The 16,716-nt window shown below is 35.5% G+C and overlaps 1 protein-coding gene across 1 annotated transcript; it reads right to left on the reverse strand.

The window, feature by feature from the left end:
• Nucleotides 1–4,221: 4,221 nt before the first annotated feature.
• LOC110450800 (cytochrome b5-like) lies at nt 4,222–13,121 on the reverse strand. The gene is made up of 6 exons (XM_021498510.1): nt 12,913–13,121; nt 8,074–8,110; nt 7,487–7,578; nt 6,639–6,665; nt 5,626–5,666; nt 4,222–4,736 (listed from the first exon to the last, which is right to left on the reverse strand). The coding sequence occupies exons 1-6, from the start codon at nt 13,033–13,035 to the stop codon at nt 4,652–4,654; spliced, it is 405 nt and encodes a 134-aa protein (XP_021354185.1). The 5' UTR covers nt 13,036–13,121; the 3' UTR covers nt 4,222–4,651.
• Between the last annotated feature and the right edge of the window lie 3,595 nt (nt 13,122–16,716).

Below are 16,716 nucleotides of genomic sequence, written 5' to 3' on the forward strand. Positions count from 1 at the left end.
TGTGTTGAAAAATCCTTGTCCGGCTATTTCCTTCAAAACTAAGGGGTCAATTTCAACGAAAGTTTCCAGATATGGTAACAACCATCTGATGGTGTGCATCCAGGAATTCTTTTTTCAATCTGACAATTTTTTTACGGAGTAATGGCCCTTTGTTGAAAAACACTTGTCCAGACAACTCCTCCAAACTATGGGGCCAATTTCAACGGAATTTTACAGATATGGTAACTGACCCTGACATTGTGCATCATAGAAGTATGTTTTCATTTCGACCCTTTAAAAAGGAGTTATGGCCTTTTCTTGAAAAAAACTTTGTCTGCCTGATGTTTTGCATCAGGGTAGTATTTGTTCATTTCGACCCTTTTAATGAGTTATGGCCCTTTGTTAAAAATCTTTGTCTTGATAACTCTTCCTTAACTACTAGAACGATTTCAGCAAAAGTCGGTCATCTAGGCTAACAAGATGTGGTATAAAAGTATCTTTTGGCATAGGGAGGGAGTACAAGAAGTATGTCAGTGACATATATACATACATAATTACTGGTGGGAAACTATGGATTAATTTGCAATGCTTTGCCTTAGTTAGCCTTTAGATTACAGTTCTGGTTTATATAGCAGCGGGGGTTTTAGTAAATCTTTGGCTTACAGTTCTAGTTATTATTTTTGTAGCCTATGAAGGGATATTACACTATTTTATATCGTTAACTCTAAACAAATAAAGCAAGGAAAGATACCTTTGTCCGACTATATTTCGACACATTTGTTTTTTGTGACCTTAACAAAGGTCAAGGTCATCAACATTAACAACACTTAAACTCATTTACATGACAACTTTCTTATCAAATATCAACACCCTATGACCTTTAGTCATGAAGAAACACAGGTTAAAGGAAATGTGGAAAGAAAGCTATGTTTTTCTTTTTTTTGACCAAAAGTAGTATACGACAAATTTACCGGTTTTATTTTTTTTTGAAATTCCTGATGTTGAAAGATATTATTGGTAGCCAAGTTTTTAACAATAAAGAAAAATAGACTAGTTTTAGAACTGTATGATGAATTAACGTGTCAAAAATGGAAAATTTCTGAAATTTCACACATTTTTCTGCTTAATTCTTAAATAAAAGAACAATTCTTTATTGAAATAGTGTAATATTCGGTATCAAAATAACAGTTGTAATACGTAGCACACGATGACGATATAATTTTATAGTTATTGTGCCATTTAAATGCTCTAGGAGGAATTGTATTACTGCACCTTTAACACCCACACAGGTTAAGTCAAGGAGGTCCCATTTATCATCAAATGAATTCTGAAACCAACTGTTCCTGATTTAAGCTTCCTATACCCATACCTTTTTGGATTTATCTTGTTTTGAAATTCCAAGTGGGGGCCGACTCTAATGTTAAATCTCCATAGGCGTTGACCCTACCTTTGAGAAAGATCCCTCCAGAAATTTCCGTGAAATAGTGATAACAAACATTCACTGTCAAAATCAAAGATGGTCTCATGTCGGTCATTTTGTTTATCCGATCAGTCTTAAACTCATACACAACTAAAGAACATGGGGAACCCTCATATCAAATCTGAGAAAGAGCCCTCTAGGATTTCCTGAGAAATACCGATAACAAACATTCACTGTCAAAATACAAGATGGCTGTCTGTTGGCCATTTTGTTTACCCGATTAGTCTTAAAGGTAAACATGCACAATAACAGACCAATGAGAACCAACATATCAAATCTGAGAAAGATCCCTCCAGAACTTCCGGAAAAAAAAGCGATAACAAACATTCACTGTCAATCTCCAAAATGGGCGGCTTTTAGCCATTTTGTTCATCCGATCAGTCACAAAAGTAAGCATGATTACCTTCAAAATATTCTCATTAAATAATATATTGCACTACATATATTTCACTCGCAAACTTTGTCAGCTCCATCTGTTGAAACTACCAGCCAAAGATTCTTTGCTTTTTGGTTCTTCTTCAGAAGTTGTTTGACATATTTTCCCCTGTGACCTTGTAAGTATGTCAATGTCATTTTCCTTCCCAAAATTTGTTAGCTCTATCCCATGAAGCTACCAGCCAAACCTTATGAAACCATTCCTTTTGGTTCTTCAGAACAAATCCTTTGAAATGCTGTTGACCTCTGTGACCTTTAAAGTAGGTTGAGGTCATTTTTATTTGCAAACTTTGGTGGGCTCTATCCCAGGAAGCCACCAGCCAAATATTATAATTTTGTGCTTTTCGATTATTTTTGTTGACATATTTGACCGTTGTAATCTTGAAAGTAAATCAAGGTCATTTTCATTTCAACCTTTGTCGAGCTCTATCCCAGGAAGCCACCAGCCAAATATGAAGATTCTATACCTTTTAGTTCTTCAGAAGAAGTCGCTTGAAGCGTTTGACATATTTGAACGTTGTGACCTTGAAAGTAGGTCAAAGTCATTTTCATTCTCAATCTTTGTCGGGCTCTATCCCAGGAAGTCACCAGCCAAATATGAAGATTCTATACCTTTCAGTTCTTCAGAAGAAGTCGTTTAAAGAGTTTGACCTATTTGACCGTTGTGACATTGAAAGTAGGTCAAGGTCATTTTCATTCTCAAACTTTTTTCAACTTTATCCATAGGAAGCCTTCAGTCAAATATCATGGCTCTATGCCTATTTGTTCTTCATAAGAAGTTGTTTAAAGGAAAAGTTGACGGACAACGGACACCATGACATAAGCTCACTTGCCCTTGGGGAGGTGAGCTAAAAAGATGTTGTAATCCAACTTATCAACGATTTCATTATATTTTTGTTTGACTTTTATCATGCTTTTCTGTAAGAACCCAATCATTCATTATTATCTGAAACTTTGTAATTATCTCAAAAAAATAACATCTTGTCAGGATCATCAGTCGATACTCTCTTCCAAGTATTTTTTTCATTGAAACAGTCATACTTGTAACTTAAGTGTAAGCTAGAAATGATCTTCCATAATGCCTGTCATAAGTCTGAATAAAACAACACTTTCTCCTCCCTTCCAACGTTTTGTTTAAACAGCCCTTTATGACTTGGGTTTTAAATAAAATTGGTTTTCAAAATGGCATTCACGACAGATTTTTGATCGAACTTCAAAAGTTGAGACCAAAATTTGATTGTCCCGAACAGGTTTCTTTTTAAATGGTTCATTAGAACTTGAGTCTAAGGTTTCAATAGGTTTTCAAAATGGTGACTCCGATGACAAAATTAGATTTCAGATCACCCCTAAAAATAAAAAAATTGCTAAAACCATTTTTCGATCACATTTAACAAGTTTCAGTGACCCATTAGAAACGGATTTAAAATTGAAATATAGCGCTGTGATTCTCCTTAACAATTCTGTGAACTATCAGAGCAGGTAGCCATCATGAATTTTGACTGTTCAAGTTATTTCTCAAGTATAGCTTGACAGATCTTCAAATTTCATATGTACGTTTCCTCACAGCATTTTCTTTTGAAAAGACTATAAACCCAACAGATAAGACAAAAAAGAAATTACGGGATAATAGCAAACTTTCCTCTATGTTTTTACATATCTGACCCCTGCTTCCTCGAAAGATTTAAATCTATCTCATTATCATGTTTGAATTCCATCTTGATAGTCAAGCATAACAGTGGTAAAATATCAAGATCCTTGACATCTTAGATGTCAGAAAAAGTCTTTTGAAGATTATTGCCCTTTATTCAAGTAATTGGTAGAATTATAAAACCCTATGTATCTCCGCTCGTTGGATGACTTTATCTGGAGGTTTTCTTTCGAAATATTGGACTTATGTTACCTTGAAAGTAAATACATGTAGAGGTGACTTTTTTCGTAAGCCTTTTCATATTAACAAACTTTAACCTTTTTATCAAGACTCAAATTTTTGTTTTGATATGAAGCAGTCATTTGCAGGTTTTAACACATTTGACCACTCTTACCATGAAAGTAATAATGTAGGTCAACGTCATTTGTTTTCTGATAACTTTGTTGTACTTATCTCAGCCAGCTACTCACCTAATATTATGATTCTAGGGTTTTCAGTTTATTTGAAGAAGTTGTTTAAAACTTTTGACTCCTGTGACACTGAAAGAAGGTAAAATAATTCCATTTTTCGCAAATTTTGAAGGACTTATATTCTGCAAGCTACTGACCAAATATCCTAACTCTAGGTCTTTTGTTTCAAGGAAAATTTGATGGAAGGAAGGCAGACAGAACCACACAAGCACTTTGTGGCAGGAGCTGAACTTCTGAGTTTTTAATAAAATATTCAACTACTTAATACAATACATTTTTTGTCTCAAGTCCAATACACATATTGATTGGAAATCATACACCTAAAAGCATGATACTGAATATTAACATCAGAAACCTAACTTTCAAAAAATGTTTCTGATCTGAAAAAAATTGTTTTACTGATTATAAACAATTAACAATGCAGTAATTTAAACGTGATGTTTTTGTAAAACATTAATCAATAAAGGAAATCCATTGGTGCGTTGACAGACAGATGACAGTTGTATTCTGATTACATAAATAAGTTTGTCTCGGGATGAGTTCCATTGGAGCCTGTAGGCCACACACAAAGCAATATATAGTCGAGATCAGTCACAACAACATTTGGTCCAGCATGTCGGAAGGAAAATGTGGAAGAATTCAACTAGATTGTGACATGAAGTAGCGATACAGGAAAGCAGCAGCCAGCGCCACACCGAGGGGAAGTAACCAGCCCGTCCAGCCACTGTAAACAGAAGAAACACGGATAAATCTAAAGAATATTTACAACAGAGTATAACTAGACGGCTCAAAGTCAGTGTCAATTGTCGTGCGTGACTTGTAAATAGTTAGTATGAAATATGTAAAAGTTACCACTGGTGCTAGGTTTTTCTATATGCAGTCAAATTAAAATTTAAAGCCTCCAATATGTAAGAGATCAAATTTAAATTAAACTATATGCAATTTAATCAATAAATAATCACCGTATGTGCTTGTGTTATAGTGGATTGTATAACGAGGGTAAGCAAATGCGGGAAAATTCATTAACAAAGGCCACTTGTAGTCAGAGTTGATTATATTTCCAACATTTTTCAATCTCGGGTTATCTTTTCCACCATAATATACAAATATGTGTTGGTTATGTCTATTTTGCCAAAAAATGTAATGAAAGTCTTCACTACACAAAAGGCCGCTCGTCTTTATCATTTCTGACCCTATTTCGTCTACTTAAGCCGATGTATTTTTGAAGATTTTTTTTCTCTCCACTAGCAAATATTTGAATACACACAAAATCAAACCCTGTATCATCATTCAACAAAGGACACCAGCCTCGCAGCTCACTTGTTTATATTTGCGGGGGAAGACTTTTGAAAAAGCGCTGGTATGTTGGAAAATAATACATGCACCTGCATGGTATGTTGTCACACAATACATGGTTATTAACCAATGAAAAGTGTCGTTACATCACAAACGCGATAGAAGTAAATATCACTATTATGTATAGTAATTTCACTATTTCCCCCTTGATAAGTTTAATTTTTATATCAAATGTATCAATGTATTCCTACTCCATTCTACCTGGATTGTTTAAACCCAAATCTTTCGGTTTTAAGAACCAAGTTTATAATTCTTACCTTCCTGAATCCGAATCTGGTGCATTTATTGATGTATTTGTCTGAAAGGAACAAAGATTCATTTACTTTTAGTCATAATATACACACATCTATGAAATTTCATCAACGACATCACTTAAAATTTGACAGTTGGGCAGTTCTACTCAATACATGTAGTCCAATCGTCCTACCTCAAAAACTGGTCAAATCATAACTGTAACACTATGGTAGCAGTGTACAGTAGCGTATGGTGGCCATGGGTGATATTTTTGTACAATGAATAACCCCTGTAATATTACATGTATCAAAACTAAAAAAATCAGCTCTAAAATTGGCATATACATGATGAATTGGACTATGTGGGCTTCACATTTAAAAAATAATAATTTGAATTTGGTTTGAGACTACATTTTTGGCCATTTACAAATCTGTCTACACAACAAACGCTAGATTTTCATGTAGGTAGTCTATTTTTTACCTCAGCACATGTGTAAATATTGTGAAAAATCCAGTTGAACGACCTATGCTAAAACGTGAGTATTTCTGCTACCGTATAGGTGATATTCAATTTAAAGCGTGGGTCAAATTTTGGGTTAAAAATCATGTTTTTTTTGCATTTTTTTTTGCGTTTTTTGTTGTCGTAAACATGGTTTTCACAAGTCCCAAATCTGGGGAAATCACTTTTTGAAAAAAAATCATTCTTCTAAAAAAAATTTATTCAAAATGTAGTTTATATATGTAGGTGTGTTGCCTAGGATGAATCCGCTATCCATGTTTATCTTAGACATGCCCTTTATTTTTAGGGTCAAGCTATTTCTACTGTACTCTGCTACCTAATTTCAACAGAATTTATTTTTCTGTATTTTTTAATGATTATTATCTATATCATAACCGGAAAAAAGAATTTGATCTGGCTTTGGGACCTGTGTGTGCATAATACACTTTTCTATTAAGCAGCTCAGAATGTATGTAGACAAGAAGATTAAAATTTCTTGTTCACAAAGTCAAACAAGAATAAACGACAGTATACACACCTTTATTGTCGACCCCTTCTTGTCACTCTGAAATATAAGTCACCAAACAAAGGTTAACATTATTCTGTCTAAGGTGTTGATACAAGGGGACTAACAACATCATATTTACATATCACTAGTAGGGCTGGAACGGGTAACTAGCTACCTGGTTGTGGTTCCGTTACATATCACTAGTAGGGCTGGAATGGGTAACTAGGTACCTGGTTGTGGTTCCGTTACATATCACTAGTAGGGCTGGAACGGGTAACTAGCTACCTGAATGTGGTTCCGTTACTATCTGGTTAGCAAATCTACGTACATGAAAACTGTCCCAAAATGTATGTCACTCCTGACTGTTGTTTGACAGACCTCGAAAAGCACTTGTGATCAGTAATATTAATATACCACGGATTGCATGCATGCAATAGACTTTGAATGTAAACATAATATCGACGGACATTCTCTGTTCCAACAAGAAGTGATGCTCAGAAATAAGTGCGCATAGTGTTGACAACAAATGAGCGTAAAGTGAAACTGCGAAATTTTTTTCCCAGTTTGGAGGCTAGCGATATGTAACAAATTTATAAAGATTTGCAAGTTTTACAACTATTTACAAGACATGAGTATTGAGTTATCTTCGTTTATGCACTTAATGAAATAAGTAATCAAATTTTTATCAAAACAAAAGGCCTTTGGTGGCTGTAGTTCATGGCACAATAAAACATGGTTACCCGGTTTCGGTTCTGATAAGAACACACGGTTATTCAACTGTTGTAGCTATAATCACTACTCTTTCCACAAACAGATAAATCCCATGTCAATAATCAAATAATTCCGAAATTAATCCAATTTTGAGAGGCTGTACATACCTCATGGAGTTCTCCAATCAAGTACTCGCTCATCAGCTCTCTGGCATCAGTTGAGTGGCCGACATCTTCAAATGATTCCGTAGCATCTTTTCCTGTTTGACATTATGACTGTTTTATTTTTTGATAAGTATTAAGGATTGGCTTGAACTTTTAAGGAATTTATTTTAAATGTTCCATGTGTTTTAATTTCCTGCTTATACAATAGGGATGTGACTAACAGATCTATTTATTTTTCATGCATTTTAAGCTGATTCTACCCAAATAGACTTAAACATTACCAAAGCTGTGTTGAATGTGGATCAAAAACATTTCTGGAAAATAACACCAGTTGGCCAAGCATTGTGTCAACTTATTTGTTCTTGACATTCTGGTAAGGATGAACAAATTCTCACATTGTGATCAATTTTACTACTTATGATTGACCATATATCATTTCTTGATTCCTATAAACCTTTTTTCAAGAAGAGCAGACGAAAAACATAACAAGAAACAACCAGATTTTAGAATAATGCAGAAATAAGATATCATTAGGGGCTTAAGGTTCATTTATGGAATTATCTTTGTACAAATATTTGAAAAATACATACCAGCTTGTTCTAGCAGAACCTCTTCACCACCAGGGTGCTGCAGAAATAAAATAAGAAAATGAATCGTCAAAATTTGGACAAAACATCTCACAAAAAATATGTGGGTAACAATTACATGTAACAAGAAAAAGGATCATACCAGGGGCTATTAGATTAAAGATGTTAGGGATTGCAGAAATAGATAAGTCAACCAGATACTTATTTCTAAAATCTACCTGCAAGTTATATTAATACTATAAATTTTGCTATACCTTACTATTATATAGTGAGCTAATAATACAGCCATACTGTAGAAATGCTGTAATAATACAGCCATACTGTAGAAATGTAGTCATACTGTACATAATACAGTTATACTGTAGAAATGTAGTCATGCTGTAATAAAACAGTCATACTGTAGAAATGTAGTCATACTGTAATAATACAGCCATACTGTAGAAATGCAGTCATGCTGTAATAATACAGCCATACTGTAGAAATGTAGTCATGTTGTAATAATACAGCCATACTGTAGCAATGTAGTCATGTTGTAATAATACAGCCATACTGTAGCAATGTAGTCATGTTGTAATAATACAGCCATACTGTAGCAATGTAGTCATGTTGTAATACTACAGCCATACTGTAGAAATGTAGTCATGCTGCACTATATTAACTAGGTACACCCCCCCCCCCCCCCCCCGGGTACATTAAATTTACATTATCACATGATGGGGAAAGAAAACATCATGTTCTCACACAATCAAGCTTCCCAAGACTAATAAAATCTGTTATCTACCTGTAACTGAGCGAGATCGGGATCTCAGTCGAGGGTTAAGATTCTGTAACAAAATCCCAACCGAGGTTTTGATGTTACAGAATCTTAACCCGAGACTGATATTACCCGACCTTGCTCACTTGCAGGTATATTTTTTTTCTCTCGTACTTTTTAGTTCGAAAAAAAATAAATCAATTTTGCTAAGTATCCCGTCTGGGGCCTCAAATGATAATGACCTCTAGATCTTCACTACTTAAGCTACATTTGAATGCTTCTGCGTAAAAATGTAGTCCGTTCTTACCTAGATGACAACGTATTACACTGTGTAGATTATATTTTATCTACAACATCAAATATCTAAAAACATCAAAACTATACATATAACAACAAAACAGAACATTTCTAATGCAGATTGCCAATTTTAAGCAGTTAACGCGCGGATGAATACATCACATTGTAAAAATTCCCGAAATGTCACGTAAAGGTGCAAGACAGATCGGACGAACTAGAAAAATCTAGCTTGGGGTATGAAGTGGGATATCTCTGTCCGAGGTGCGAGAAATATTTGCCTTATTTGGAGCCTCTCTAGCAAAATGAGCAAGAGGCACCACACTTACATTCTGTAAGTTCCAAATGAAGCAGATGTTACAACAATGGTGCGGAAACCTGATCATCTTTTCTGTCGTGCTATTGTTTTATATCGATATACAGCACTGTACTAAAATATCTATTGTCCTTACAGTAGGGAAACATAATTCTTTGTTTCCCCACTCTTTATTAATCATGTTTTAATCAGGCTTTGCCCCTGTGAAACATGATTACAGTAATCTTGCGAAAAACAAATGATTGTGTTTTCCTACCACAAGGGCAAATGCCGATAAATGCATAACATACATCCCTGAATACATGGCATATATACACTGTATATAGATCTCCACTGTACATACAAATTGACCGTGATAGTGTTATCAAAAATATGTGTGAAAAATGTTGTAGTCAAACTGTCCTGATGAAGCCCAACAATGTTTGGGCGAAACCAGCAGACCATGGGTGAAACCAGCAGACCATGGGTGAAACCAGCAGACCATGGGTGAAACCAGTAGACTATGGGTGAAACCAGTAGACCATGGGTGAAACCAGTAGACTATTGGTGAAACCAGCAGACCATGGGTGACACCAGTAGACACCAGGACTAACCTATCCGCCACTTCTCACCTTAGCGTTGGCTCTACCCTAGGTCTTCGTAAAAATATATGAAAATATATCAAAATATTGCAATAGACCAATGTCCAAATAACTGGTGAACTACCATTATTTGCAGCCAGAGTATCACCAGATTTAAATAGAAACAGTAAGATACAGTGCAATGTGTGTACGTTGGTGTTTTCAGGAATACTGATAGTACTAATTGATATGGACAGTGCAAGGTCTACTCCAATTTGTAGGGACACCAACTCCACCTTGCTGATGACACTATTTTTAGCACAGCTGTACATGTATATAATATATATATATACTCACACACACACATATGTATGCATTTGGATTGATTTCAAAATTGATCGATTAAAACTCAATGGTTTATCACTCAACCAATCAATGGCACAGCTTCTGGTTGAACAAGTTCAGTCTGTCTTCACTCCTGTGGAAACCACTGATAAACTGCTCAATGTGACCCAGAGATCGCCCAATAGTATACCCAGTCTTGTTTTTGGCATTACATCAAACGATGCAGAGAATCATCTTGCCAACATTAACACTACAAAAGTCCAAGGACATGATAAGATATCCAAAACCATTTAGATTTAGAAGAATTGTTCCAAACAGCACCTGCCCTGCAACCCAATTTTCAGTGCTCGGTCAACTGAGGCAAGCTACCAGAAGGGGGATAGACATCAAGTAGAGAATAGTCAGAATACCAGACCAGTATCTCTGACCAGGGTCTCTTACAAGCTGTTGGAGCACATCACATGTAACCATATCCTAGAACATCTTTAATGAAATAAGAAACTAATATCACTAAACTCCTGCTTCAGATCTGGCTATTCATGCGAGACACCTGTGGTCACAACAGTGTATGATCTTATGCAGCAGTAATTATAAGACATAGGGGAACTGACTGACATGACAATTTTAGACTTTTCTCAAGCCTTTGATACTGTGCCCCACAACAAACTTCTGCACAAGACATGCTCATACAGATTAGATGTCTCGTTGAACACCTGTCTAGTTGAAGGGCTCCTTATCAAACTGGACCACACAGGTGGAAGTTGAAGGCAAAGAAGACAGGCATATATATAAGAAGCATGGTAGATCCTGTACAGCTTCAGAAGGACCTGTGGATTTGGGGTATGATGTTTAGTTTGAAGAAGTGAGTGTGTCATTATAAACATCAACTGTAGATCTCAACACTTCTACTAGCATCTTCTTGCAGGACGAGAAAACTTTAATTACCAAGAAGGCCATCTACATCCTAGGATTAATGAGGAGGATCCTGAAGCATTGTCAGGCTTCTTGCAGAACATTCCTTGCACTTATACAATTAATCCAAACTAGAGAATAGCTGCGCTGCTCAGGAGTGAGTCCAGAGAACATCTGCAGATTTATAGCAGATGTTTATAGGGGACATCCGGGTAGATATGGACACTTTTCAAATGATGACTACTAACACACGCTCCTTGGTACAGTTACTCAACTTGCTGTGTGCAATCTTTCAAAGATATCATTTACGAACAAGTTTAGTTAGAATGAAGGTCCCTTTTGTTGCTATTTTTAGTGATACTTTTGATTGGCTGGTAAAAGGAACACTAAAATATAAACCAAAACACGGAATATAGAGAAATCGGTTGTCAAATGGACATGTGTAGGGTAATTACAGATACATTTTGGGTAACTACGGACACGCTACTCTAATCATGCACTCACATAATAAAACCATAGAAACTGGATACAATGTTTCGCCAGTGGTTGCTACATTCTGTCGGCACACAACCCTGCCACAGACTTTTCGCAACGACTTTCGATTCTGTGATATTGCCGGGGAGTCCATAATGCGAGTTTAACAATCTATATATAGGTGTAATATTTTGTTAATTCTGATATCAGTTATTTTATTTTCATATTTTCTCTTATTTCATTTTATTTTCATATTTTTTCTTATTACATAATCATATTTTTTATGAAATATCATCTTATATAAGTTTGAAGCATAACAAGAGAAATGAGGCGGATGTGTAGTCTCAGCTATGGTACATGTAGCCTTTGTAAGAACAACATAACTATCAATTAAGAAGTGTCCGTATTTACCAGCCTAATAAAAATTTGGGGGGAATTACGGACGCCTCAGACACAACAGTTCTTCCTCAAATATTTACATTGATACACTACTGCAATGGGAAAATATACAAGTAACAACATTAAGAGCACAATATAAAGTATATGTGTTTGTTTCTTGTGAAGATAATTGTATCGTAGCTGTTGACTCATATCGTGACTTATTTTTCGGGTAGCCGTTTCCGGAAATCGAGTTTCAGGATGCGTCGCAAAGTGCTCACATGCGACGAATATTATTATACTGATCGTGAACCAAGACAAACATCCATACTAGTAGATCGATATATGTCTAGCATGAACAGAGTTTGATTTAATCATATGTAATGGATTATGTATGATTNACTTCATGCGACCCTGATTGCGTCATCTTTATGTTAAAGGATTCTATGACTTGCCACCTTCTAAAAGTGGCCTAGGGTGGTAAGCTATGCCATTAATTGAAATTGCTTCTTTTGAAATCAAAGATGGTGCTGAGTTGGATAGATTAAACAGATCATGCACGTACTTTCAGTTTCGCCGACTAACAAAAAAAAGGAATGAAACCAATATATCCATAAAACGCAATTTCGCTACACTAACACATATCATAGGCCTAATATAAATGCTTATTATATGTGAACGGATCATTTCAGTTTTCATTTCCGTGACATCTGTCGCATTACAGTCCATGACAAACCTTATAAAAGATCAGCGTGATAGATTTTGACCCCAAAAATCACATTCAGTCTAATGTATCTTTCGGACTTTACCTCTTCCAGAAATTTCGTCACATCGTAAACGTTATCATGTATGATGAGGAGGGTCGATTTATCCTTGTTGTTTCTAACTTCAGCTTCCCTGAAAACCTTCAGTTTCGACGTTTCCTGTGTCATTCTGCAGTGGTCTTGTGGAACGGTCTAGTCTGATCTGCCTGGAAGCGATGCGCCGTTCGTTATCTCCAACCGGAAGAACTAAATTGGCCTATACCGGAAATTGTATTTTGGGACCTCCTAATGTCAATGACCTGACCAGGAATGACATGATCATTTTTTAAGACAGTCAATTGTGTTTAAATTAAGACAAAGTCCCTCTTATTTCAATCATTTTCTTTGAACAGCTTATTCATAACTTACATAATTCAAAAGTTAAAATTGAAAGAAAGGTATTTATATTTAGCACAGTAAATAGGTCACATGGAATACCATGAGTTTGTTCAAGGAGATTTACAATTCTGAACAGGATTAATCGAAAGTTACTTAGCAAGCCAACTTAACATTTATTCACGGAGCAATGTCGATCCCAAATTTCATAAAGCTATATAAGCTATCGTATATGGTATATGAGATATATTATATGCTACATGATATATCTTTTATAATATATAAGTATTCATGTAGTTGTCATGTAGTGTCGACGTCGATGTAAGCCGGTCCAGCTTCTTGAGACGCATCTATATACTGTTCTATAGTTGTGTCCGGTTGTGAGTAACATGTAGGTACACATTTTTGGTGATGATGACACCAGCGATTGTTTAGCCGGGATTTAAAACTATTCAGGGAGGCCCGGGGCTTCTACAACTATATTTGGGAGAGAGTTCCACACGTCCACGACCCCATTAATGTACAGGTTCTTGGTTACGTTGAGCCCCATCCTTCTCTTGAAAAGCTTCTTTTGAGTTTCCTCTTGTTGTGACCATATAGCCTTTTTAATAATTTTGTCTTTGTCCAAAACGTCAATGGCATTGATGATTTTGTAGAGTTGTACATCTCCTCTCAACATTCTATATTCTTAACTGGGGAGTCCCCAGATCCAAGATATCTTACATGTACATAGAAATCAAATGAGATGCTATATAAGATATCTCACATGCAGTACAAAATGTATTATTTAAATTTCTGTAGGACGTATCTTATTTAATGTATAATACATCTCATATACTATATAAGATATCTTATATAATGTGAAATCTCGTCACTATATAAGATATCTTATGTCATGACAATAGTCGGTGGGATTGATATCATTGTAACAGGAGGTGACAATATTCGGTGAGGTTAATATCATAATAGCAAGAGGGTGACAATAGTCGGTGAGGTTGATATCATTTTAACACGAGGGTGACAATAGTCGGTGGGATTGATATAATTGTGGCAGGAGGGTGACAATAGTCGATGGGATTGATATCATTTTAACACGAGGGTGACAATAGTCGGTGGGATTGATATCATAATAACAAGAGGGTGACAATAGTCGGTGGGATGGATATCATTGTAACAGGAGGTGACAATATTCGGTGAGGTTGATATCATAATAACAAGAGGATGACAATATTCGATGGGGTTGATATCATAGTAACAAGAGGGTGACAATATTCGGTGAGGTTGATATCATAGTAACAAGAGGGTGACAATAGTCGGTGGATTTGATATCACTGTAACAAGAGGGTGACAATAGTCGGTGGAATTGATATCATTAGTGACAGGAGGTGACAATATTCGGTGAGGTTGATATCATAGTAACAAGAGGGTTCGGTGAGGTTGATATCATAATAGATTTGATATCATAGGGTGACAATAGTCGGTGGGATTGATATCATTGTAACAGGAGGTGACAATATTCGGTGAGGTTGATATCATAATAACAAGAGGGTGACAATATTCGGTGAGGTTGATATCATAATAACAAGAGGGTGACAATATTCGATGGGGTTGATATCATAGTAACAAGAGGGTGACAATATTTGGTGAGGTTGATATCATAGTAACAAGAGGGTGACAATAGTCGGTGGATTTGATATCATTGTAACAAGAGGGTGACAATAGTCGGTGGAATTGATATCATTAGTGACAAGAGGTGACAATATTCTGTGAGGTTGATATCATAATAACAAGAGGGTGACAATAGTCGGTGGGATTGATATCATAATAACAGGAGGTGTCAATATTCGGTTATATTGGAGCGGGGGGAGTCTATCCAACATATGCAAACTTTTGTTTGTGACACTTTCCGATTATCATGTGATGTACCAAATTCTGATGCACTTATTACTTTCAATTTTTGATAAATAGTATACAGTTAAAGCACTAACGCGTCTTCATGTGTTCACATCATAAAACATTGCCACCAGATTATTAGTATCTACCAACAAGCATCCAACATCCAGCATCCGCATCAAAGTATTACAGTACGTCGTTAAGGAGAGATTACGTTATTGTGACCTCATACGGGATACTTTTACTCTAAAATTCCTGCTTTTTTAACATACATTGTATGGAAAATGCTTCTTTGTGTCGAAAGTACCTGCTTTCTGTCTGTCAAAGTTGTAAACAGTTTGTTTTTGTGATGTTTAGAAATATGTAAACAAAGTTTTCGTGTCTTACGGGGTCAATTTCTTATCTGAAAACGATTCAGCTATTTTCTGAACAATTTCATATCAAAAAAATACACGCGGTTTCGTCATCTTTTGCTTTGAATACCTAGAGCTGATTCATTGATGTCTTTATTAGATCTCGATCTCTCTCTGCGTTTTCCTTAAAAGTGATTGACGTAACGTCATCATTTACTAAGTAGTGATTTTCCCTTACTATTATGTTCAAATAAAATCAATTTCCCACATCTTATTATTAATGCCATCGACATCCAATTTAGCTCATTGTTATGGGATGTTTTTAAATTTAAAGTAACGATATTACACATCTTTTCATCTCTCCATTGAGAAAATATCACTTTTTCCAGCTAAAACCAGTTATTTCGTTCACTCAGCTTATGTAAGAATTATGAAAAACTAAATCGTGAAATAAATGCAACATCCTTCACACAAAATATGTTGGAAATTTGAAAACGGATAATCAGAAAATGTGCATGAAATGAAACCCTGAAATATTATTAATACGTATGCATGTTTTGGCTGTTATTGCGTGAAATATACAACCATAAAATAGTCACCAAAAACTTTAAATTGTGTTCATAAACAGAACAAGAAAATGACGTTCGAATTAACGTTTTCGATGCAAAACAGCGTAGCGTTACATAACGGCTAGACATTGGGAAATAATTGCTGTGCAGCGGTGTTAGGACACACAATGTATCTAAGTTATGCTTCAAAAAGCTGAGTCAGAGAACTTGTAAATGCATGTTTTTTTCTTTTAAGAAAACAGATGTGTCATTTCATTAGAAAGACACAAATATGGTATTTTTTCTTAAAAAGTCGCATTTTACGGACCGTTACAGAACGGCTAGATCCAGTAAATCTCAATTCCTCAAATACTGTCGCTCATGTTTCTATGAACTTTTGCAGATCGTTTGAATAGATTAAGAACTTGCACCAAACCGAATACAGGCAAGTGACATAATATATTCATCTAGAAAATTTAAATATCTTGCGAATGTTTTGCAATTTTCTGAAATGATATCGACTTTCATGCATCATATAGTTCAAGAAAACGTTGATTTATCGCTTTAATGGGATAAGTATACAACAAACTGAGAATTTCAATTTAATTTCATATCCTGTTGAGATCTCACGGGTATGCATCAAACAGGTTTATATTATTTATAACATTTTCACCAGTGAA

Source organism: Mizuhopecten yessoensis, unplaced genomic scaffold (genome assembly GCF_002113885.1).
Source record: "Mizuhopecten yessoensis strain PY_sf001 unplaced genomic scaffold, ASM211388v2 scaffold5519, whole genome shotgun sequence".
Classification (NCBI taxonomy): domain Eukaryota; kingdom Metazoa; phylum Mollusca; class Bivalvia; order Pectinida; family Pectinidae; genus Mizuhopecten; species Mizuhopecten yessoensis.

Coding starts and splice junctions, on each gene's coding strand:
- LOC110450800 (XM_021498510.1), bottom strand. CDS start 13,035: ATGACACAGGAAACGTCGAAACTGAAGGTTTTCAGGGAAGCTGAAGTT. Junction 7,579..8,073: donor GGTTCTGCTAGAACAAGCTG/GTATGTATTTTT, acceptor AATGTCAAACAG/GAAAAGATGCTACGGAATCA. Junction 5,667..6,638: donor AGAAGGGGTCGACAATAAAG/GTGTGTATACTG, acceptor TGTTCCTTTCAG/ACAAATACATCAATAAATGC.